Here is a 22,637-nt window from a genome sequence, read left to right as displayed (position 1 = left end):
GGTAATGGGCGTTAAGGAGGCCTCGTGATGTGATGAGCCCTGGGTGTTATATGCAACTGATAAATTACTGAACACTACATCTGAAACTAATGATGTACTATATGTTGGATAACTGAATTTAAATAAAAAATATTTATGCAACAAATATAGGGGCACTCCAATACATTGAACAGTTACTTAAAAACATAAAGGAAGTCATTGATACTAATACAAAAATAGGGGAGTTTAACACCCCATTTACATCAATGGATAGATCATCCAAACAGAGAATCACCAAGGAAGCAGTAGCTTTGAACAACACATTGGACAAGATGGACCTAACATATATTCAAAATATTCTATCCTAAAACAACAGAATACACATTCTTTTCAGTGTAAAGGGAACATTCTCTAGAAGAGATCACATGTTATACCACAAAACAAGTCTCAGCAAATTCAGAAGACTTAAGTCACACCATGCATCTTTTCTGACCACAACACCAAGAAACTAGAAGTCAGCCACAAGAAAAAAATCTGGAAAGAACACAAATACATGGAAGTTAAATAACATGCTACTCAACAATGAACAGATCAACCTAGATATCAAAGAGAAAATTTAAAAAAATGGACATAGAGACAAATGAAAATGAAAACACACTGATCTAAATTATTTGGGATGCAGCAGAAGTGGTTCTAAGAGGGAAGTGTATAGCAATAGGCCCACCTCAAGAAGCAAGAAAAATTTCAAACAAAGAACCTAATCTTATACCTAAATGAGCTAGAAAAAGAAAAACAAACAAAACCACAAACCAGGAGAAGCAAGGAAATAATAAAGATTAAAGCAGAAATGAACAAAATAGAAACTAAAAAACAACAGAACAGATCAATGAAACCATGAGCGGGTTCTTTGAAAAGATCAACAAATTCTGACAAACTTTTAGCCAAATTGATCCAAAAGAGAGAGAGGGAGAGAGGACTCGAACAAAATCAGAAATGAAAGGGGAGAAATACCCATCAATACCACAGAAATACATAGGATTGTAAGAGAACATTATGAAAAATTATATGCCATTATACTGGACTACCCAGAATATTCCTGGAAACATAACCTCCCAAAACGGAATCGGGGAGAAACATAAAATGGAACAGACCAAACACCAGCAATGAAATTCAAACAATAATAATAATAATAATAATAATAATAACAACAACAACTCCTAACAAACAAAAGCCCAGGACCAGACAGCTTCACAGATAAATCCTACCAAACATTTAAAGGAGAGTTAACACCTACTATTCTACTATTCCAAAAAAATAGAAGAAGAATGAAAACTGCCCAATTCAACCAGAGAAAGACACTACAAATAGAGCTGTAAGCCAATATATCTGATGAAAACAGATGCAAAAATCCTCAACAAAATATTAGCAAACTGAATCAAACATTACATTAAAACAATCATTCACCACAATCAAGTGGGATTTAATCCCAAGATGCAAAGGTAGTTTAATATTCACAATCATCAATGTGATACATCATATCAATAAGAAAAATGATAAAAAACCACATGATCATTTCAATGGATGGAGAAAAAGCACTTGACAAAGTACATTCATTCATGAGAAAACCCCTCAGCAAAGCATTTTTAGAGGGAACATACCCCAACATAATTAGGCCATATACAGAAAAACTACAGCTAAATCATACTGAATGGTGAAAAACTGAGGGCTTTCCCCTAAGATAGAAAGAGGACAAGGATGTCCACCCTCAGCACTTTTATTCAGCATAGTACTGGAAGTCCTAGCCACAGCAATCAGACAAGAAAAAGGAACAAAAGGTATCCAAATTGGTAAGGAAGAAGTAAAACTTTCACTATATGCAGGTGACAGGATACTAACTACAGAAAACCTGAAAGATTCCAAGGGGCTCCTGGGTGGCTCAGTTGGTTAAGTGGCTAACTCTTGATTTCAGTTCAGGTCAGGATTTCATGGTCCTGAGATCAAGTCCCACATCAGGCTCTATGCTCTGTGGGGAGACTGCTTCAAGATTCTCAATTTCCTCCTACCCCTTTCTTCTCTCTCTCACTCTCCCAAATAAAAGAAAAATCTTAAAGGAGAGAGAGAGAGACAAAAAGAGAGAGAAAAAGAGAATGAAAACCCAAAAGACTCCATCGAGAAACTACTAGAACTGATTAGGGAATTTAATAAGACCACAGGATACAAAATCAATGTATAGAAATCTGTTGCATTTCTAGACACTAATAATGAAATAGCAGAAAAAAGTTAAGAAAACAATTCCAGGGAAGCCTGCATGGCTCAGTTAGTTAAGCATCAGCCTTTGGCTCAGGTCATGATCCCCAGGTCCTGGGATCAAGCCCCAAGGCTGGCTCCCTGCTCAGCAGGGAGTCTGCTTCTACTTCTCCCTCTGCCCCCCTCCCAAGCTCATGCACACACACCCACTCTCTCTCAAATTAAAAAAAAATTCCATTTATAATTGCACCAAGAAGAATAAAATACTTAGGAAGAAACTTAAACAAGTAGGTGAAAGACCTATACTCTGTAAACTATAAAACATTAATTAAAGAAACTGAAGAAGACACAAATGGAAAGATATCCCATGTTCATGGATTAAACATACTATTAAAATGTCTGTACTACCCAAAGTAATCTACATATTTAATGCAATCCCTAGCAAAATACCAGCAGCATTTTTCTTTTCTTTTTTTTTTAAGATTTTAGTTAGAGAGAAAGGGAGAGAGCACATGAGCTGGTAGGAAGGGGCAGAGCAAGAGGGAAAGAGAAAATCTCAAGCAGACTCTGCACTGACCATGGAGCCCAATGTGGGGCTCAAACTCAGGACCCTGAGATCATGACCTGGGCCAAAATCAAAAGTCCAACACTTCACCAACTCAGTCACCCAGGCACCCTCCAATTGCATTTTTCAATAATCCTAACAAATAATCCTAAACTTTGTACAAAACCCATAAATGACCTTGGAGAGCCAATGTAAACTTCAAAAAGAATAATAAAACTGGAGGTATCCCAAGCCCAGATTTCAAGATATACTACAAAGCTGTAGTATCCATGGAACACAATAGGGAGCCCAGAAATAAACCCACAACAATATATGGTCAATTAATCTTTGACAAAAGAGGAAAAAATATGCAATGGGCAAAAGTCTCTTCAGCAAATGGTCTTAGGAAAACTGGACAGCTACAAAAGAATGAAACTGGACCATTTTCTCACCCCAGACACAAAAATAAACTCAAAATGGATTAAAGACCTAAATGTGAGGGATGCCTGGGTGGCTCAATGGTTGAGCATTGGCCTTTGGCTCAGGGTGTGGTCCTGAAGTGCTGGGATCAAGTCCCACATTGGGCTCCCCTTGAGGAGCCTGAGTCTCCCTCTGTCTATGTCTTTGTCTCCCTCTGTGTGTCTCTCATGAATAAATAAATAAAATCTTAAAAAAAAAAAAAAGGCCTAATGTGAGACCTGAAAACATCAAAATCCTAAAGAAAGCACAAGCAAAATGTCTCTGACATTGGCAGTTACAACATCTTTCTAGATATGTCTCCTAGGAAAAGGACACAAAAACAAAAATAAAACTATGGGAACTACACCAAAGTAAAAAGCTTCTGCCCAGGGAAAGAAACTATCAACAAAACTCAAAGGCCACCTACAGAATGGGAGGAAATATTTGCAAATGACATACCCAAAAAAGAGTTAGAAACCAAAATATATAAAGAACTCATACAACTCAACACCCAAAAAACAATCCAATTAAAAAAATGGGCAAAATACATGAACAGACATTTCTCCAAGGAGGACATGCAGATGCCCAACTGACACAGGAAAAGGAGCTCAACATCACTCGTCACCAGGGAAATGCAAACCAAACTACGATGAAATATCACCTAACACTTGTCAGAATGGCTAAAATCCAAAACAAAAGAAACAGGTATTGATGAGTACATGGAATAAAGGAACCCTCTTGCACTGATGGTGGGAATGCAAACAAGTGTAGCTACTATGGAAAATGGTGTGGAGGTTCCTCAAAGTGTTAAAAAAAGGATTACCACATGATCCAGTGATTCCACTAAATTTATTTACCCAAGAAATACAAAAACACTAAATCAAAGGGATACATGCACCTCTATGTTTATTGCAGAATTATTTACAATAGCCAAAATATGAAAGCAGCCCAAGTGTCCATGGACATGTAAATGGATAAAGAAGATGTAATATACACAAACAATGGATTATTATTCAGCCATAAGAAAGAATGAAATCCTCCTATATGTAACAACATGAATGGATCTGGAGAATATAATGCTAAGTGAAATGAGTCAATCAGAGAAAAGACAAATACCATATGATTTCACTTATATTTGGAATTTAAGAAACAAAACAAATGAAGGGTGCCTGGGCAGCTCAGCCTGTTAAGCATCTGCTTTTGGCTCAGGTCATGATCTCTGGGTCCTAGGACTGAGCCCTGCACCAGGCATCCTACTCAGTAGGGAATCTGCTTCTCTCTCTCTCTCTTTCTCTCCCTCTGCCCTTCCCTACCTCTCTCTCTCTCTCAAATAAATAAAATCTTAAAAAAAAAAGAAAAGAAACAAAACAAATGAACACAAAAAAAGAGAAACAAACAAAAGACAGACTCTTAAATATAGAGAACAAATTGATGGTCACCAGAGGAGAGGGAGGGGATGATGGCGATTAAGGAGGGCCTTTGCTGTGGTGAGCACCAGGGGATGTATGGAAATATTGAATCACGATATTGTACACCTGAATCTAATATAACATTCTTTGTTAATTATACTTAATATTTAAAAATGAGTAATTCAATAAAAGAAGAAAATGTATACACACACACACACACAAAGAAAAGCACTTTTTTCTTCCTGACCCTAACATTATTATTCTTTTTTTTTAAGATTTTATTTATTCACTCATCAGAGACACAGAGAAAGAGGTAGAGACATAGGCAGAGGGAGAAGCAGGCTCCCACCCCCTCACCCCCCGATGCGGAACTTGATCCCAGGACCCCAGGATCATGACCTGAGCCAAAAGCAGATGCTCAACCACTGAGCCACCCAGGTGCCCCAACACTATTATTCTAATTGGGATAAGAAAAAAAAATACAGGGGGAAAATGAATAAGGAAAAACAGGCAGATAGATATGTGATTAGAGCAGAAAGACAAAAAAATGCCACTCCCCCCAATACGTACATATGTATGTACACACACACACACACACACACACACACACACACACAGAAAATCAATGCCTTCCAACAAACTCTGGGCAATTTACCAGAAGTGGTATCCATTCTATCTACTTCTCATATCAACTCCCAACAATAAAAAACCTATCTTGAAAACATTAAACAAAATCTCAATTTTTAACACTATTCCAATAAAACTTCCCTTACTCTCTGGACCTAGGGTGGTTAAGTCCTCTGTCCTGATAAAACTGGGACGGAGCAATAATATTATGCAGTCCTCAGTTAGAGGTTAAAGAGCCAGTTGATCATACAGCTGGCTGGCCAGCATCAAGCCAGATCTGATATTCAGGGATCTTATTTTCCTGAAAAGGTAATTTTAGATCCCAAAAGTTATGCTTTGTATTTTTATTACTTCTTTCTTTCTAATGGAAGTCCCCTTATAATAGTAATACATTAGGAAAGCGAAGAGTCAGGCAAGCATTACTTTGACAGGATGGGAGAATAGGACCATAACAAACTTGCAATCAGCAACAACATCGGCTGGGCCTGCCATCTTGCACAACAACCAGGAGAGCCAATTGCAACATGAACTGTGCAAATAGTAGCCTCGGCCCAATAGCTGAGGGACACAGGAGGTTCAGATGGTACTTTCTCACCTCCCTATCACTTCCTGCCTTACTGCTTACCCCCTGCTCCCTGGATTACTGAAGAGGGAGGTGATGATATTTCAATTTTAGTGGAATGCTCCCAAACTCCTTTCAACTGTGCCAGCATCAGCGAAGAAAACACAGGACTCCAGGACCCACAGCAAACAAAATACATTGTCCCATCAGGCTCCCTAGGACTACAACTGAAAGTAGGGGAAACTCCTCTCAACTCATTTCAAAGTTCGCCTGGTATCTTCTGGGAACCATCCACCAGTCAAGCAGAGAAGAATGGGCTTCTTCCTATTAATTTTTCGAAGATATAATCTCCCTTCTTTGGCATTTAATGATCACAACAAAATACCAGTTCTCCATTTTAATAGGAACTTACCAAATATTCTTGGTAGAACTTAAACTCATGCCCTTGGACTTCAACTCCAAGTGACTAAGCTAAGTTAACAAGAAGCTGCCAAAATCCTAAAGAATAAACATGAAATAAGCAAATCATGAAAACTCCCTACAAATATCACTTCTTTGTCCATATCATAGTAGAACCCAATTTCTCGCACATATTGGGTTGGCCAGGTAGAAGGGACAGGATGTCGTAAACCAACAGAGGAAAGCATATTTCTGTGGAGAGTTAGGCAAATTATCACTTCCACTAGCAAGGGGTACAGACAAGTAATATTTCCATTATTTCTATCAACCTCAATAAGGTAACAGGGAACACAGAGGGCTATTGGTCCATTCCTAGAGGCTATAATTCAGCATGCATAGGATATGCATTCATAATGTACTTGCAAATAGTTTTAAATAACATTTAGGATGTCTCATTATAATCATAAAAAAGAAACAATTATTAAAATAGCCAATAAAGACCCCCCCAACAGAACCACTGTCTTAGCATTTTGATTACCTCCTTCCAGCCTTTCTGACACATGTCCATATTCATAAAAAAATGGGAGTCTTAAGTGGATTAGCTTTGCAATTTTGATATTCCATTCCACTGGAAGCATTTTCCAGTGTCATTAAACATTCTTCGAAATCATTTTCAGTAGACACACAGTAGTACCATAATTTAATCATTTGCCTCTTTCTGGACCATGTAGGATGTTTCCAATTTTTCACTACCATTGACAACAGTTGAACACGCTTATGAATAAATTTGATTTCCTTAAGGTAATTCAATTCCTAGGAATTTTTTTTTAATTCCTAGGAATTTATCCTATCACACAATATGATCTTTTAAAGATGACATTTATTTATTTGACAGAGAGAGAGAGAGAGAGAGAGAGAGCACATGCATGCAGGTACATGTAGGGGGAGGGGCAGAGGGAGAGAATCTCAAGCAGACTCCCTGCTGAGCACAGAGCCTGAAGCAAGGCTTGATCTCATGACCCTGAGATCGAGACCTGAGCCGAAATCAAGAGTCAGATGCTTAACCAACTGAGCCACCCAAGAGCCCCTAGAATATGATTCTTTTCAAAAGCAAAAATTCTTGCTTGAAATTTTATTGTCTTCTAGAACGGTTGTACCAATTTATACTCCCACTCTAAGTGTGTAAGAGTTCTCATTTCAGACCGTTTTCAAAAACACACAGGCAATTCAAATTGCCAACATCATAGGAGAGCAATTATCTGCCTGAATCTGGCCTAGCTTGCAAAGAGGAAATAAAGGTTCTTTTTGCTGCTTCCCTCATAATACTCAATTTGTACCCTTCTGTGAGCAGAAAAGAAGAATCCATTCACTATCTCAAACTTAAAAGGAATCAAGTACCAGGTTTATTACAAGCAATTGTTGAGCTTCCCCCACGAGAACAGTAAATGTTCTGGTATTTTTAATAGCCCACATTCACAGAGAAAACACAAAGGATCTACCACTACACGTATTGATATAAACTGTATTAGCAACACCAATAAAACTGTATCTTGTGTGTGATTCTCACCATTAATGCCAGTCCAGCCCATGAAAACTTGATTGCTTTCAGAATGATAAAATTTCAAGCCCCAGAATAATCTAAAGCATGAGTTTATGTGCTCCCCCAAATTAAAAACATATATATGTTGTTTGACACAAATACTTATCTCAACTAATCCCATTCAATTCCTTTCTGGGCTCTTATTCTAAAGACATAATAAAGCATGCTAAGCACTTAGATTTGGATGCATGCTCCAGAGAGAATAGCTCTCTCATCAGGCTGCTTTAAAACACCAGGTTCAACATCAAAATGCTACTTTATTCCTCCACAAAATAAGATTTTAAAACTGAATCCAATGGCAGTGCTAAACAAATTACATTCTGAAGGGGAGCTGGGGGTTGCCTACATGTTCATCATTATAAAGCAGACATTGGTAAAGAATCTCTAACTGACAATTTGAGATTTAAAACATCTTGTCAATTTCAGGTTGGTCTGTATCTCTCCATTTGTTTATCCGAGAAGATGGATTTATGTCAGTGAGGCCCGTATGCATTTATGGTGGGAGTAGAAAAATAATGCTGCTTAACAATGTTCTGTAACTTAAAAATTAAAAAAAAAAAAGGTACCCTTAAGAGCCAAACAGCACAACCACTGAGAGCTACAGGTAATAGGCCTACCTTCTTTGTATCCTTTCCCACAGAGTCCCTTCTAGTTCAAATGTTGTCAAAGATTTTATTTATTTAGAGAGAAAGTGTATAAGCAGGAGGAGGAGGACAGGCAGAGGGAGAAAGAATCTTGAGCAGACCTCAAGCTGAGCATGGAGCCTGACATGGGGCTCAGTCTCACAACCCTGAGATCATGACCTGAATGGAGATCAAGAGTCAAAGACTTCCTGACTAAGCCACCCAGGCATTCCCAAACATTCTATGGTTTTGTGTGTAATATTAGCGACTCCTTAATACAAGGAGACCAAAAAAATGCCCAAGCACAAACATCACTTGAGGAAATGTGTCATGACCATGCTGCTGGAAGTCAAGCTGACAGTGATGGGTTTCCATTGTCCCCTGTTATCAAAGTCCCCAAAATCCACCACATTTCACAAGCACACTGCTGTTTTCCACGAACGCCCTTTATGTTTTCCTACTGATAACTTCCGCCAGGTCTGGTTATACTAAAAACGATGTAATAATCATTCAAGAGTTTGCGGTTTTATGGATAGAACCTACAGAGGAGGAGGTGTGATCAGAAGGGGGAGAAATGGGGACAGTGAGGACATTATCTTACCCTGCATGATCAGAAGCAGGGCACACCTGTTAGCCCATCAAAAGGCAAGCAGTCATAAAACACTGTGCACTGATGTCCGAGAGAGCTGCCATAACTGATTACCACAAATTGGGTGGCTTTAAACCAGAACATGATGGTCTCACTGTTTTCTGGAGCCCAGAAGTCTGAAATCAAGGTGTTGGCAGGGCTGGTTCCTTCTGGAGGCCAAGGAGGCCATGCTTTACTCCAGCTGCTGGTGGCTTCCAGCAGTCCTTGGAGCTCCCTAGCCTACAGCTACCTCGCCCTTATCTCTGCCTATGTCTTCACTTGGCCTTCTCCCCACTATGCATCCCTGGCATCTGTGTCACCTATGGCCTCCTTAGAAGGACCCCACCAGCCATAATGAATTGAGGGCCTACCCTAATCTAGTATGTCCTCATCTTAACTAGTTATACCTACAAAGATCCTATTTCCAAAGAAGAACATGTTCTGAGACTGAGTTCAACCAGTTCACAATGATATGCTCATGTGTGAATTCCCCATACAGACTTGTAGTTCGTAAGTATAAGTACCTGCCACAGCCTTTGCTCGTCCCTCCCTCCTGTGACCCGGCCTGGCATGCTCAGGGTTCTCCATCAGCATCTGCCAAGTGATAAATGAATGCACCTCTTGATTCAGCACCAAAGCCTCTCCTTGGAGCTTGGGTCAGCTGAGTGATAGATTCTCCCTTACATGAGCCCCGCGTGCCACCTCCAGAGTCACTGCCTCTGATGTGGACTGAGAAGGTAAAACAAAGTCAAGATGCACACACTGCAGAGTGACCTGAGAACAGAATCCTGCCCAGCTCTAGTCCTCCCCCATTCCCTTCCAGACTCTTAACCACTTTACATTCAGCACCTACTACTTGTAACACACCCAACTTGCCTTAGTCCCTTTCCAAAGGCCCCAGCCAAGATTTAGAGAAACTACTCTCTCCTTTCACATCCACATATAATCAGTTCTACTCAAGTTCAAACCGGAATAAGTCAGTTTGGGAATAAAACATATATGACACTAGACAAGCATACAGATCAATTGGTGAAAGCAGAAGCACCCCTGCCCTCTAACTCAAAACACTGTGCACTGGGATCTCAGGGGGTCGGATTTACAGGTGACAGGCGGCACCAGCCATGAAAGCCACGTGAGAGCCCTCCTCCCAGGCAGGGTCCAAAATGCAATGACCAACAGGAGGAAGAAGAAGGGGATGGGGGAAGGAACAGGTGGGAATCAGGGAAAGCTTTGTAAAGCAGCGATTTTGAGCTGGGTTGTAGAAAGTGCAGTAAGAGATTTCCACACAGACAAGGGTAAAAATGGGCCTTCTAACCAGAGGAATGAGCAAGGCATACACACAGAGACATGAACCAGCCCAGTGTGCGTGTGTGCAGGCCGTAAGCTCTCCTGCAATGCTGCCATATGCAGTACACAGCAGGAGAAGACCACAGGAGAATCGGGTCCAGATCATCATCTGCTTTGAAATTTTAGAGCTCGCTCTGGTCGGTATAGACAGCACAGAGCGGACAAGGGGTAGGGTAAAATGAGACGGCCAGTTGGGAAAGATGCAGACATGGGGTGGTCCAAAGTGGTGGCAGAGGACACACAGACAGCAGTGTCTGGAGCCTAGTGACAGCCAGGCTGCCTGCCTGATAGGACCTGGGGACAAAGGAATGTGGGAAGTAAAGGAGAGCAAGGCAGGTTTCTGGAACCTTGATAGGCACCTGTCACAATTCTGTGCTCTTGTATTGCTGCTTCCTCTGCCTGAAGCACCCTTCCTCCTACCTAAGTGATGGTGCCTTCCACACCTGGCACTGTGCCTAGCAAAGTGGGGTCTCAAAAACTCTTGCAGAAGTAAATGAATGAATATATGTTTCATGCCCCCCAAAAGAAAAGATGATATAGGTGAGAAACAGGTAATAATCTACTTGGGGTTGAAGTCAAAGCTTTTTGTTCACTATCTCAACTCAGTATAGCTGGAGGAGCTCCTTAACTGCAGCTTCTGCAGCACTGAAAAAAGAACTGACAAATTAACTCCAGTATTTCACAGAGTCATTTACCAAACACCTAATAAGTGTCAGGAGCTCTTCTAAGGGTGTATGTGTGTGTGTATGTGTGGAGGGCGAGGGTGGGGGGCTGTTACAGTTTGTGGGTAAAACCAAAAAATGAAGTTTGTTGACCAAACACTAGGGTTAGTTATGTTATAATCACTGTTTAAAGATTCATTTTAATGCTATAACTTCCTGGCTTGTTGTCTTTGGTGCTCCTAACATGATTTTTCCAAGACACATTATGAGAAAGTAAAATGTGAATCTGGACACCTGGGTGGCTCAGTTAAGCTTTAAGCGTCTGCCTTCAGCTCAGGTCATGATCTCAGGGTCCTGGGATCAAGCCCGCATCAGGCTCCCTGCTCAGCGGGAGTTTGTTTCTCCCTCCTCCCTGCGCCTGACCCCTGCTCATGCTCTCTTTCTCTCTCTCAAATAAATAAATAAAATCTTTTTAAAAAAAGAGTTTGTGAATTCGTCTCAGAAAAACTGAACAACTGCACCCCGCAACTATGGGGAGGGGAATGCAGAAAGGAGACTAGTCAAAGAGAAACGTCAGATCTCAGAAGCCCAAGACTGAGAGAACTGATGCCTGAAAGAGGAAACCACAAACACAGAAAACTTAAGGACAACCAACAGTCTTGGTGCCTCAAAGCAACATCTCTGTCTTCTGGAGCCTCTTCATGGTGGAACTGTGGAGCTGCATGAGCAGCAAGGTTTACAGAAACAAGCTGTGAGTTGCAACCCCTTTATTTTATTACCCATTCTCCAAGAACTCATGGAATGAAGCCCAATCCAACCTGAGTGGAGAAAACAGGCTTTCCCTGACCTCGGATTGCTGCAGAAAACAGGCCCGAGCTCCTAGGGAAGTAACATGGCTATCAGACAATGTGTTATGAGGGGTCTCTCTGCATTACTGTCCACTCCTCGAGATTCATAAAATACTGCTCCTACACAAAGAGCAACAGAGCACAAAATTTTCACTTCTCTCTCTATAGTCTTCACCACGTGACCATCAGGAGAGGGGCGGTCCACTAGGTCAAGGCCATGGTGACATAAAAAAGTTTTTACAACTGGTATGGAGACCCTTGCTGTGCTAGGGTATTACCTTCTAGTTGCCAGAAGTCTAGGGAATCTGGGGGAGGGGCCAGGGCAGCCAGGGGACATGCTCAAGGGGGTCTGTTCGTCAGCTAGTTTGAGAATTTTTTTTTTATTATTATTCATGATAGACAGAGAGAGAGAGAGAGAGAGGCAGAGACACAGGCAGAGGGAGAAGCAGGCTCCATGCCGGGAGCCCGACGCGGGACTCGACCCCAGACTCCAGGACCAAAGGCAGGCGCCAAACCACTGAGCCACCCAAGGATCCCCTCATCAGCTAGTTTGGAAGAATTTCCATATTATTAAAAATTAGGATGAGATAAACACCCTGTGTGAGGAGCCTTAGGATAGGGCTTGGAAAAACTTTTCTGTAAAGAGCAAGACAGTAAATCTTTTAAGCTTTGTGGGTCATATGGTTTTGTCACAACTACACAAGTCTTACCACCGTAAGCCAGAGACAGCACATAAATGAGTCCGTGCCTTGCTGTGTTCCAACGTAACTACAAAAAACAGGCAGCAGGAGAGATACGGCACAGAGACCATATGCAACATGTATGCAACCCCTACCTTGCAACACGGCAGAGCCAGTGGTCCCGCAGACCAATCAAATCTTCTACCCCAACCTCATCAGTCTTACCAACTGATTTAACCAACCACCAAGGAGTCTCCTGTGTAGGCTTGATCTTTACAGACCCCAAGAGAGTAAGTCAGAGTCTGCAGGCAAAGGACCCCCCAGCCAAATTAAGATACTCACCCAGAAAAATCTGTAGTGAGGATTCCATAGTGGAAGATGTATATTCGGCTGATGTGGCATATGGTCAGGTATCCCATTGCTACTAAAAAGGTGTATCTGAAACCAAAACAGGGAGGATCAGATGATGACGCAAGGGAATGACAATTTTCTCCATCCTCTCCTTCACTCCCCATATGCAATCCATCACAAAGTCTTCTCTGCTCTATCTGCAAGCCTGTCCATGCGCTCCCTTCACTTTTGCATTCGTTGCCTGGAACCCTTCATCTTTTGTCATGGGGACCATGACAGGACAATGGAGTCACCCAGGAAGGTTTCCAAACTGCAGATGCCTTGGGACTTGCCCTCAATATTCAGGCTTAATTGGTACAAGTTACACCCAGCAGGTGTAATTCCATTGTGCAGCCAGAGCTGGGAAGCACTGACCTGGAAGGTCTTGCACTCAGATTCTCCTCTTCACAACCATCGCATTTACACAAGATCTTTGTAAAATACAGACCAGTATTACACTGCTGACCACTCCCATCATGAAACACTTTGTTTTCTTGGCTTCTATTCTTCTTATCTGCTTCCTACTTCTCTAGTTAATTCCTCCATGGCTCTGCTCAGCTTATCTTACTCCGCTTACTCCTTAGGTGTTAGCATTCCCAGTGCTCTGCTCGGGGACCCTCCCTGCCCAAGCCTGAGGCTTCAGTTACCACAGACTCCGATCGTCCTGTGGCTTCCTTCAGAGACCAGCCCTGAACATGGTACAAACCAGCAACATGCACGCATACACATACACATGCATGGGCACCATTCAGAACATTCATCAATCTGTAATTATACATATGTGACATTAAAGGACAAAAATGCAACTGAGTCAAACTTGAAGATGTAATCATCTTTATTAAGTGATGTGTTGATCTAGTACCAGCACCCCATCTAGGAAGTAGAGGGGAGCTCCAAGGAGTGGTACAAAATGGAAGATTTCTACAGGAAGAAGAGTAGAATGAGGAAGTGACCAAGAAAAGAGAAGAAGGAGTTGTTTCAGACAAGGCCACTTTCTCTTAAAGGGAAGTGTCTTACGGTGCAGATGGCCTCCCCTTCCCTTTGGGGGACGGGGAGGGCCCACGTGACAGAGCCTCCTAGGTGCTAGCCAGATAATTCCTGGCTGACCGGTGAAGACATATTTCTGGGAGTTGAAACTGCAGGGAGGTTAGGTATTAAGCCCCTGTTTGGTGAGCTGGCCTAAGTGACTCCATGTGGGTCTATGGGTTTTTGTTTTTGTTTTTAAACAGATTGTATTTATTTATTTGACAGAGAGATAGAGCCAGAGAACACAAGCAGGGGGAGGCAGTGGGAGGAGAAGCAGGCTCCCTGCTCAGGACACCAGGCTCAATCTCAGGATCACAACTCAAGTCAAAGGCCCAACCAATGAGCCACCCAGGCGCCCCTAAGGTTTTCTTTTTAACAGTGATAATCTAATTAACCATTGTCTCCCCTACTAGATCAAAAGCCCCATGAAAGCAAGAATGTTTTGTGTGTTTCATTCACAAGAACAGACTACTGCATACTGCATGCACCAACAACTAAATAAATGTTACCAATCTTAAAAGCCTGTGATGGGTCCCACTGTCCAGTCACATCAAAACTCCTAAATGCAGGGCAGCCCTGGTGGCCCAGCAGTTTAGCACCGCCTTCAACCCGAGGTGTGATCCTGGAGACCCGGGATTGAGTCCCACGTCAGGCTCCCTGCATGGAGCCTGCTTCTCCCTCTCCCTCCCTCTCTCCTCTCCCTCTCTCTCTCTCTCTCTCTCTCTGTGTGTGTGTGTGTGTGTGTGTATGTGTGTGTGTCTGTCTGTCCTGAATAAATAAATAAAATCTTAAAAAAAAACACAAACCTCTTAAATGCAGCCTGTGATGTGCTTCACACACTAAGCTCTACCTTTCCCTTCTAGAGTCATCTCCTGCCACACTCCACAAACACCTTACGTTCAAACTCCACTGCGTGCTCACTCTCCACAATTACAGACTCCATCTTCAGGCCAAATGCCTTCCACATGCCCCTTCCCCTGCCTGCAACCCCATTCCCCATCCTCTAGCCCACCTGCGAACTGCCTAATTAAGGTAAGGCTCAGCTCCCAGTCAGGTCCCTGGCGCTGGCTTGCCCCATCCCTTCCACCCCACCTCCAGCACAATTCATTGCTCCACTGCCAGTATTTCTCTAGCACTGCATGCAACACACATAATTATAATGCTGCAATTATATGCACGTGTCTGTTATGCCAACTCACTGTGACCTTGAGCATCCCAACTCTTGACCATAGAAGAGGTTCATGCACTATTAGTTAACATGAACTGAAATGAGTACATTCAACATTTTAAATGGCTCAGGAACCCCTCAGAAATAGACATAAATGCAGAAGGTATAACATTTTTAAACATGGGTCATAAAACAGGGGAGATATATATTCTCGTATCAAATTCTTATTGAACTTCACAAATCCTCATTAAAATAACTCGTGAAGACCAGCGTAACCTACGGAATAGTGAAATAGGAATAATAAAAATTCATTTGGTAGCAAGGGAGAACCAGACAGTGTGTGTGAAGGAGTTCTGTAAACTCTGAAGCACTGTGTGACTTTATGTTCTTTTTACTGTTATTTACAATGATGTTATGACACACACACACACAAAAAAAAGACTTGCCCTGCCTCAGGTTCATCCTTAACCTTTTCCAAGACAGGAATATGGTGAACAAAGCAACTAACAGAAAGCAACTCTCTGAAGAGCTGAGCAGAAATAGAATGTAATTAGGCCTTTCTGCCTCCAGCCTCTGTTTCTTTCTCCAGCCAGTTCGTGAGGGTCAAGGCAAAAGCAAAAGCCAAATCAGAAGACAAATTCTCGCAGGGCCCTTTTGAATGCAACCATGCCTGAGTCCTATTTCTCCTCAACATGAACTATACCCATACCTTCCTCTGCCCCTTCACCCAGAGAGAAAAGCAAGTTCAACTCACTTCTTATAAAAAGAGCTATCTATCAAGGATGGTGCCAAGTACTATGGCCCAATACAACAGGGCAATGTATTCATCCTCTACACAAACCTGAAAAATCTAAGGAATCCAGGAGTGGTAGAGAGAGTACATATTCTGGAGACAGACCAACATGATTTCAAATCCCAACCATGGCCAAACTCATGTGAGAAGTCCAGAGAGTAGTTATTTTAGGAAGAAGGGGTGTGGTAGAGATTGGGGCTGAGCAATGATAATATTTCCCTACTGACCTGGGTGATGATAACATGGATATATTCAGTTTGTGAAAATTCATTGATCTGTATACCTATTACTTCTCTGAGCTTTCATTTCCTCACCTTGGCGGGCAGGGGAGGGGGCGAGTGAGGACCTAAATCCCATAGGACTGTCCTAGAAAGAATATATTTGCAATAATTATATGAAATATTAAATATATTAAATGATACACTAAAAAGACTTTAGATATTAAAAATAATGAAAACTATTTAAAGGAGCTTGGCTTAGTTAGCACTGGGCATAAAGCAGTACCCCCTACAACTGGTCACATTATCACATTCCGTGTCAGTCTTGGGAGATACAAACTATATATTCTGTTCCAGTTGATTCAGATATGATAAATTAACACCTATGATTTCTGTCCAATAGAGTGGCTTTGGAAGGAAACAGACCTGGTGCCCCAAGAATTCTCTAGACAAAGACAGATAGGATATGTTCAGAAATGGGTTAACTCCCCATAGCAGCAAAGACTGACCTTCCCCAGCCATATGACAGAACTCTTGTAACTCAGCAAGGGGAAGGAAACAATTCACAAAGAATCATGAAATCCTGATCCTGAAGAAAACTAAAGTCCAAGCCCTTCATTTTATGGGAAATCTAATGTGCAGAGAAGCTGTGTGAACTTTCTGAACTCATGCTGCTAGAAAGAGCCAGATTTCCAGTCTAATGCTCTTTCCTTGCATCAATAGGAAGCAACTTCTCTTCGTCATGAATGATGAACCACTCCCTACTTTTGCTGTCTTGGCAACTACACAAGCAAAGAAAGAAGGGAAGAACTCGTTCTGGCGTCCTTTCTGGTCTTATGACACGGCCCTCTGCTACCACAATATTATTATGGTGAAACACTCATAGCCTGTCAGTAAACCACTTGCTTGGCCAAGGCTGGAGTGTTCCATTCCTGGCCAGAGACCAACACTGGGCCCAGCCTGGAACAAGTGTGAGTGTAGCCTCCTGACCCTCCGAAAAATGGTCCACACCCCATCAACATCCCACAAGTGTGGCCAGAGCTGACAAATCACAATTTGCAAGGCAGTTAAAAATGTGCTATAGAGATGCAACAACATTTTTATCAACTGTTGAATTGCTCTGAAACTCAAGTTTGGGAAAAGCCAGACATTTTCACCCTCCACTAAAAACAGCATTTTGTCATAATATGAAGCATTCCCAAAACCTAGGCTTAGAAATGTGGATTTCCTATTTCCCTTCTGAAGGAGTGACACTATCCCCTTCAAGGAAGGCATTCAGAAGAGAGGTGATTACCATCCAGTTTTTCAGAGCTCATCTGGACACAAAGTTGGGTGAAAACACAATTCAAAATCATGCAAATATATTTTTCCTTGAAAACCAGAAATTTATTTTGAGTACTTTACACAATTATACACTAAAAAGTTAAATTCCAACAATTTTCAAAAGGAAAACCATCATGCTAACAGCCTTATTAATCAGAGAGCCTTCTGAAGCTGATGTAAGGCACCCGCTTTTTCAGAGAAGCCATCAGAAAAGAAGTCATAACAGGGCAAATGTCTTTTCAAAGATATTCAGTCATTCATTCCATAAATATTAAGTCTTTACTTGTGCCAGGTATTGTTCTAGGCTCTGAGGATACAACTGTGAACTTTGTTTTCATAGAGCTTACATTCCTGCGTTACTGAAAGGCAGTATTAATACTGAGGTTTTTTACAGACCATGGGAAACAGAGACAAAGCTAAATAGATGATACCCAGGTGTCTGAATCAATAATCCAAGCATGTTGCCTTCAAGGCAGAATTAAGTTACTTTTGTACTTTTGAATGAAAGTATCATGGTAAGAATACTTCTTCTGCTCTTAACATTTTATTGTACATATTTTAAGTACAGAAAGTTTTGACATAGGTACACCACTGGAAAACCACAGCCAAATTCAAGGTAACATATCCATCACCCCCATGCTTCTTCCTGCCTCTCTGATTACTTCCACGTCTCTCTGTACCGTCCCACCCAGGTAAGCTCTGATCTGCTCTCTATCACTACAGGTAAGTTTGCATTTTCAAGAACAGAATTTGTGTGGCTTCCTTCTTCCTGTATATTTATTTCAAGGATTCATCCATGTGATTGTGTGTTATCAGTCATTCATTCCTTTCTATTGCTGAGTAGTATCCCACTGTGGTGGCCATTTGGACTGTTTCCAGTTCGTGGCTACCACAGGGCTGCTTCTACTTTGACACCTGAGACTTCCCACCACTTTTGCAAAGCTTCCTCTGAATACTTCCAGTGTTTAAGGGCCCCCCTCTCTCTTTCTGATACCCCAGAGATATGGGATATCCCACTTAGGATATGCCACTGTGACAGGCAAATAGGGAAGGTGCCCCTTTATCCTGGAAACACATTGCAGAGGTCATGAAAAACCTCACCTTGCCTGGTTCACTCCCAGAATCTTACCTGTGAATACTGGATACGCTTGCAGTGACCATGATCCCGTAGCACATTAACACCAGCACAAAAAGATGTACAGAGTACCTTTAAAACATTATGGAGAGAAGGGAAAACACTGAATACACTCGGAATTAGCATACCTACTGGATACTCGATGCTACTGCTCCCCCCCTCCCACCCCCACCCCCCCACCCCCCCACCCCGGCAAAAAGCACGTGATCCATTACCTCGTGTTTATGTAAGAGAAAATAAATCAAGTATTTTTGCTCTGTGTAATTAAGATACTACATCTTGAAATGACAGGAGAAAGTCATGGCATGGTCTGCCAACTGCAGTGCTAGTGATGTCAAGAGCCCATAAATGGAATGCTGATGCTTTTGCACACATACAGCTGAGAATGCAGAAGAGTTCTTTTCTCAAAACTTATTGTTGTTGTTGTTTTGATTTTAAAACATCAGGACCCTAAAATCTTTAAAAAGGTGAGAGGGGGGCAGCCTGGCTGGCTCAGGGGTTTAGCGCCACCTTCAGCCCAGGGTCTGATCCTGGAGACCCGGGATCAAGTCCCACATCCGGCTTCTTGCATGGAGCCTGCTTCTCCCCCTGCCTGTGTCTCTGCCTCTCTCTCTCTCTCTCTTTTTTTTTTTATTTATTAATAAATAAATAAAATCTTAAAAAAAATCAGGACTCAAACTGACCTTTCCCAGATATCAAGATTATCTCCTGACAGCTGATTCAAAATATGTATCATCCTTTCTCAAATTTTTATTGAAGAGTAGTATTCTAGTATTCTGAATAAATTCACAAATTTAGGTTGTATGTTGTATGTCTAAAAATGTTGGTTCCTAAAATTTTTTCCCTGAGAAGTGCCACTCCCACGGTAACCGGTCCGTTTATGTAGTAGAGAAGTGTCATCTATGGGCTCTCTCTGTTGAGCTATGACTCGCATTTCCTCAAACCAGCACTAAAACTATTATTCTACTCCAGGCATAGGACTAACACCGATTAGCTCTAACAGTAACGCAAGAAAAACACCATCAATATCTACAACAGATAGGAAAGGTCCCTCACCCGGAAAATGAAATCTTGATTCATTTACATGACCCAGGGTGAAATCAATAGAAGCATAACTTATAGAAAAATTCACTGAACTGACTTCTAACGGGTAGTTCTAGGTTCTTACCGCTAATGGACATTCCTGGAACATCTCCATTAGTTTATAATAGCAGTAAATATATTTCTTTCCTTGGTGCCTGGGAAATGCCAAGGGTATTGCCACAAAGAGTATTACCCAAAGGATAAAGATTAGTATTCCTGAGGCTCATACTCACCAGCCAAAACAAAAGATGACAAAATAGATGCCAAAAATGGTGACAAGTGCGTGCCGGACATCGGGACTGGTTTTACCAGGACTTAAGTAGATGCGGAACCAGAAAGCAGCAAACAAAGCAAAGAGCTGGCATGCCACAAAATTCACCTGTACAGGGGAAAAAAGAGAGAGAGAGACTCAAAACCTTTACCCTTTTACCTGTGTAAGTTCTCTTTACTCTTTTCAGATTTCTAGAGCAAAGGGCCTCTAAGACTTGGCCTTGGATTTTCTTCTCAGCAGTGTGTTCATTTGGAAAAGGTTCAGGGGCTAAAAATTAACCATGCCTTCATCTGGTGTAAGAAGTGAGGAACCTGAGTTATGTTTCCAATCCTTTAAAACTAGCCAAGGTTGCTTTTCCACCCATAAAGAGGGCTTTTTAATGTAAAAGGACCTCAGTGATGGTGAGGTCAGTTTACTGGGTCTCTTTTGCCCCACCCCATGCTCACCCACAGCATGATCTTAAAATAAAGCACGTGTTCCCTTAGAGACACAAATGAATCAAATCCATGACGCTGTCTTCATTTAATACCTAAAAAACTAAATCCGTCTCTCCAAAGTAATCATCAGCTGTTTTGACTCTAGTTTTTCTCATTTTTTTAAGATTGTATCTGTTTGAGAGAGAGAGTATGGGCATAACTTGAGGGGAGGGGCAGAGGGAGAAGGAGAAGCAGACTCCCTGATGAGCAGGGAGTCTGACACGGGGCTTGATCCCCAGACCCCGGGATCATGACCTGAGCCTAGGGCAGACTTAACCTACTGAGTCCACCCAGGTGCCCCTAATTTTTCTCATTTTAAATTAACACCAAATTAACAAAAGCATTGGTCAAGTCCAAGGGGTAGCATTAAAAATCCATATATAAAACAAAAGAGCCTCGGGGTGCCTGGGGGCTCAATCAGTTAACCACTGTCTGCCTTCAGCTTAGGTCATGATCCCAGGGCCCTAGGATGGAGCCATGTTGGGCTCCCTACTCAGCAGGGAGCCTGCTTCTCCCTCTCCCTCTACCCCTCCACCCTTGTTTATGCTCTCCCTCCTTCTCAAATAAAGTCTCAAAAAAAAAAAAGAAGAAGAAAATAGCCTCCCTTTAAACTTCCTGCTAATTATGCAAAACAGGCAACAAATTCCCTAGAAAAATCCCATTGATCTCTCTGTCAAAAATATTAGACCTAAAGGAATATATAAAAATAATTCCCTGATACCCATGGGAAAGTTCAGCTGATCTTTCAAGTGATGTAACCGTCAGTGACAACCGGAAAAGTGGATCAACCTTCTCAAGAGTATTCAGAATGAAAACTTCACTTTTAGAAGACATTTAACATAAAAGGGAGCAAGGATATAGATATCTATATAGAGCCTCAAATTTAGTCTCCACAGTCCCTTACACTACAGAAAACTGTGGCTGTTGGTGAAACTCATTAGGGCTGTCGCCGCGGTGGGGCTGGAGGGGGCAACATTGGTGCCCCCTGAGTTCATTTTGTTTTCCCAGTAAAAATCAAGGCTACTATGGACTCCTGATAATCCACAGAAATGCTTTTGAAGAATATTTTGTTTCATTTTTTTTATTTATTTTATTATTACCATTTTATTAGGCTCCATGCCCAGTACGGAGCCCAACTCGGAGCCCGAACTCACAACTCTGAGATCAAGACCCGAGCCAAAATCAAGAGTCAGCTGCTTAACCAACTGAGTCATCCAGGCAGCCCTTCTGTGTCGTTTTTAAAAATTGTGCTGAATTCCCACCCCCCTCTATTAGAAGATCATTCTTTACTGATGTTTCCAAAAACTATACCCGCTCTTGCCTGCCATCACTTTCTTGTTTTTTCAAAGATTTTATTTATTTTTTCATGAAAGACACAGAAAGAGAGGGAGAGACATAGGCAGAGGGAGAAGCAGACTCCCTGCAGGGAGCCCGATGTGAGACTCGATCCCAGGACCCAGGGATCACACCCTGAGCCAAAGACAGAAGCTAAACCACTGAGCCACCCAGGTGCCTCTGCCACCACTTTCTATCCTGAAAGCCAGAGAGGAAGTGAATTGTGATCTGAGCCTACATGTTACGGTCATACTTTTTTTTTTTTTAACTTAAATGCAATTGCCAACATACAGTACATTATTAGTTTCAGATTTAGAGTTCAATAATTCATTCATCAGTTGTGTATAAAACCCAGTGTTCATCACATCAGGTGCCTAGCGTAATGCCCATCACCCAATTATCCCATCTCCCCACGAAGTCCTACCTTTTTATGTAGCCTAAATACACCAACAACAACCCTCTCTCACACACACACACCCAATGGAGAGAAAAATAACCATCTTAGCAAGGTTCAAAATATAAAGGAATTGGCAACCATAAAGTTGAAGTTAGGATCATCTGTAGGTGATCAATCAAATATTCTTTCATTCTCTCAGCCACAGAGGAACATAGTCATTTAGGAGAGCATCCAAGGGGAAATCTGTTCCATAACTTTGGGTAGGCCAGTAATTACTGAGTGCCCCTGCACATGAGGAATGATTCAAAGGGTAGAGTAGTGCTTTCTCAAGTGTAGTCCCCAGACCAGCAGCATCAGCATCACGTGGATATCTGTCAGAAATGCAAATTCTTATGTCCCACCTGAGAC

The 22,637-nt window shown here is 41.8% G+C and overlaps 1 protein-coding gene across 2 annotated transcripts in view; it reads right to left on the bottom strand.

The window, feature by feature from the left end:
- Positions 1 to 22,637, bottom strand: part of MBOAT1 (membrane bound O-acyltransferase domain containing 1) — a 115,644-nt gene that overhangs the window by 36,403 nt on the left and 56,604 nt on the right. For both annotated transcript variants that reach the window (XM_055323401.1, XM_055323400.1), the window contains exons 2-4: positions 19,984 to 20,129; positions 18,662 to 18,739; positions 12,957 to 13,052 (exon numbers count right to left, since the gene is read on the bottom strand). In XM_055323401.1, coding sequence (XP_055179376.1) covers positions 12,957 to 13,052; positions 18,662 to 18,708 — 143 coding nt within the window. In that variant the 5' untranslated portion in view covers positions 18,709 to 18,739; positions 19,984 to 20,129. The remainder of the gene's footprint in view (positions 1 to 12,956; positions 13,053 to 18,661; positions 18,740 to 19,983; positions 20,130 to 22,637) is intronic.

The sequence above is a fragment of the Nyctereutes procyonoides genome, unplaced genomic scaffold (genome assembly GCF_905146905.1).
Source record: "Nyctereutes procyonoides isolate TBG_1078 unplaced genomic scaffold, NYPRO_anot_genome, whole genome shotgun sequence".
In the NCBI taxonomy this organism is placed as follows: Eukaryota; Metazoa; Chordata; class Mammalia; order Carnivora; family Canidae; genus Nyctereutes; species Nyctereutes procyonoides.
The sequence above is the reverse complement of the archived record's forward strand: the minus strand, read 5'-3'. Positions and strand labels throughout refer to the sequence as shown.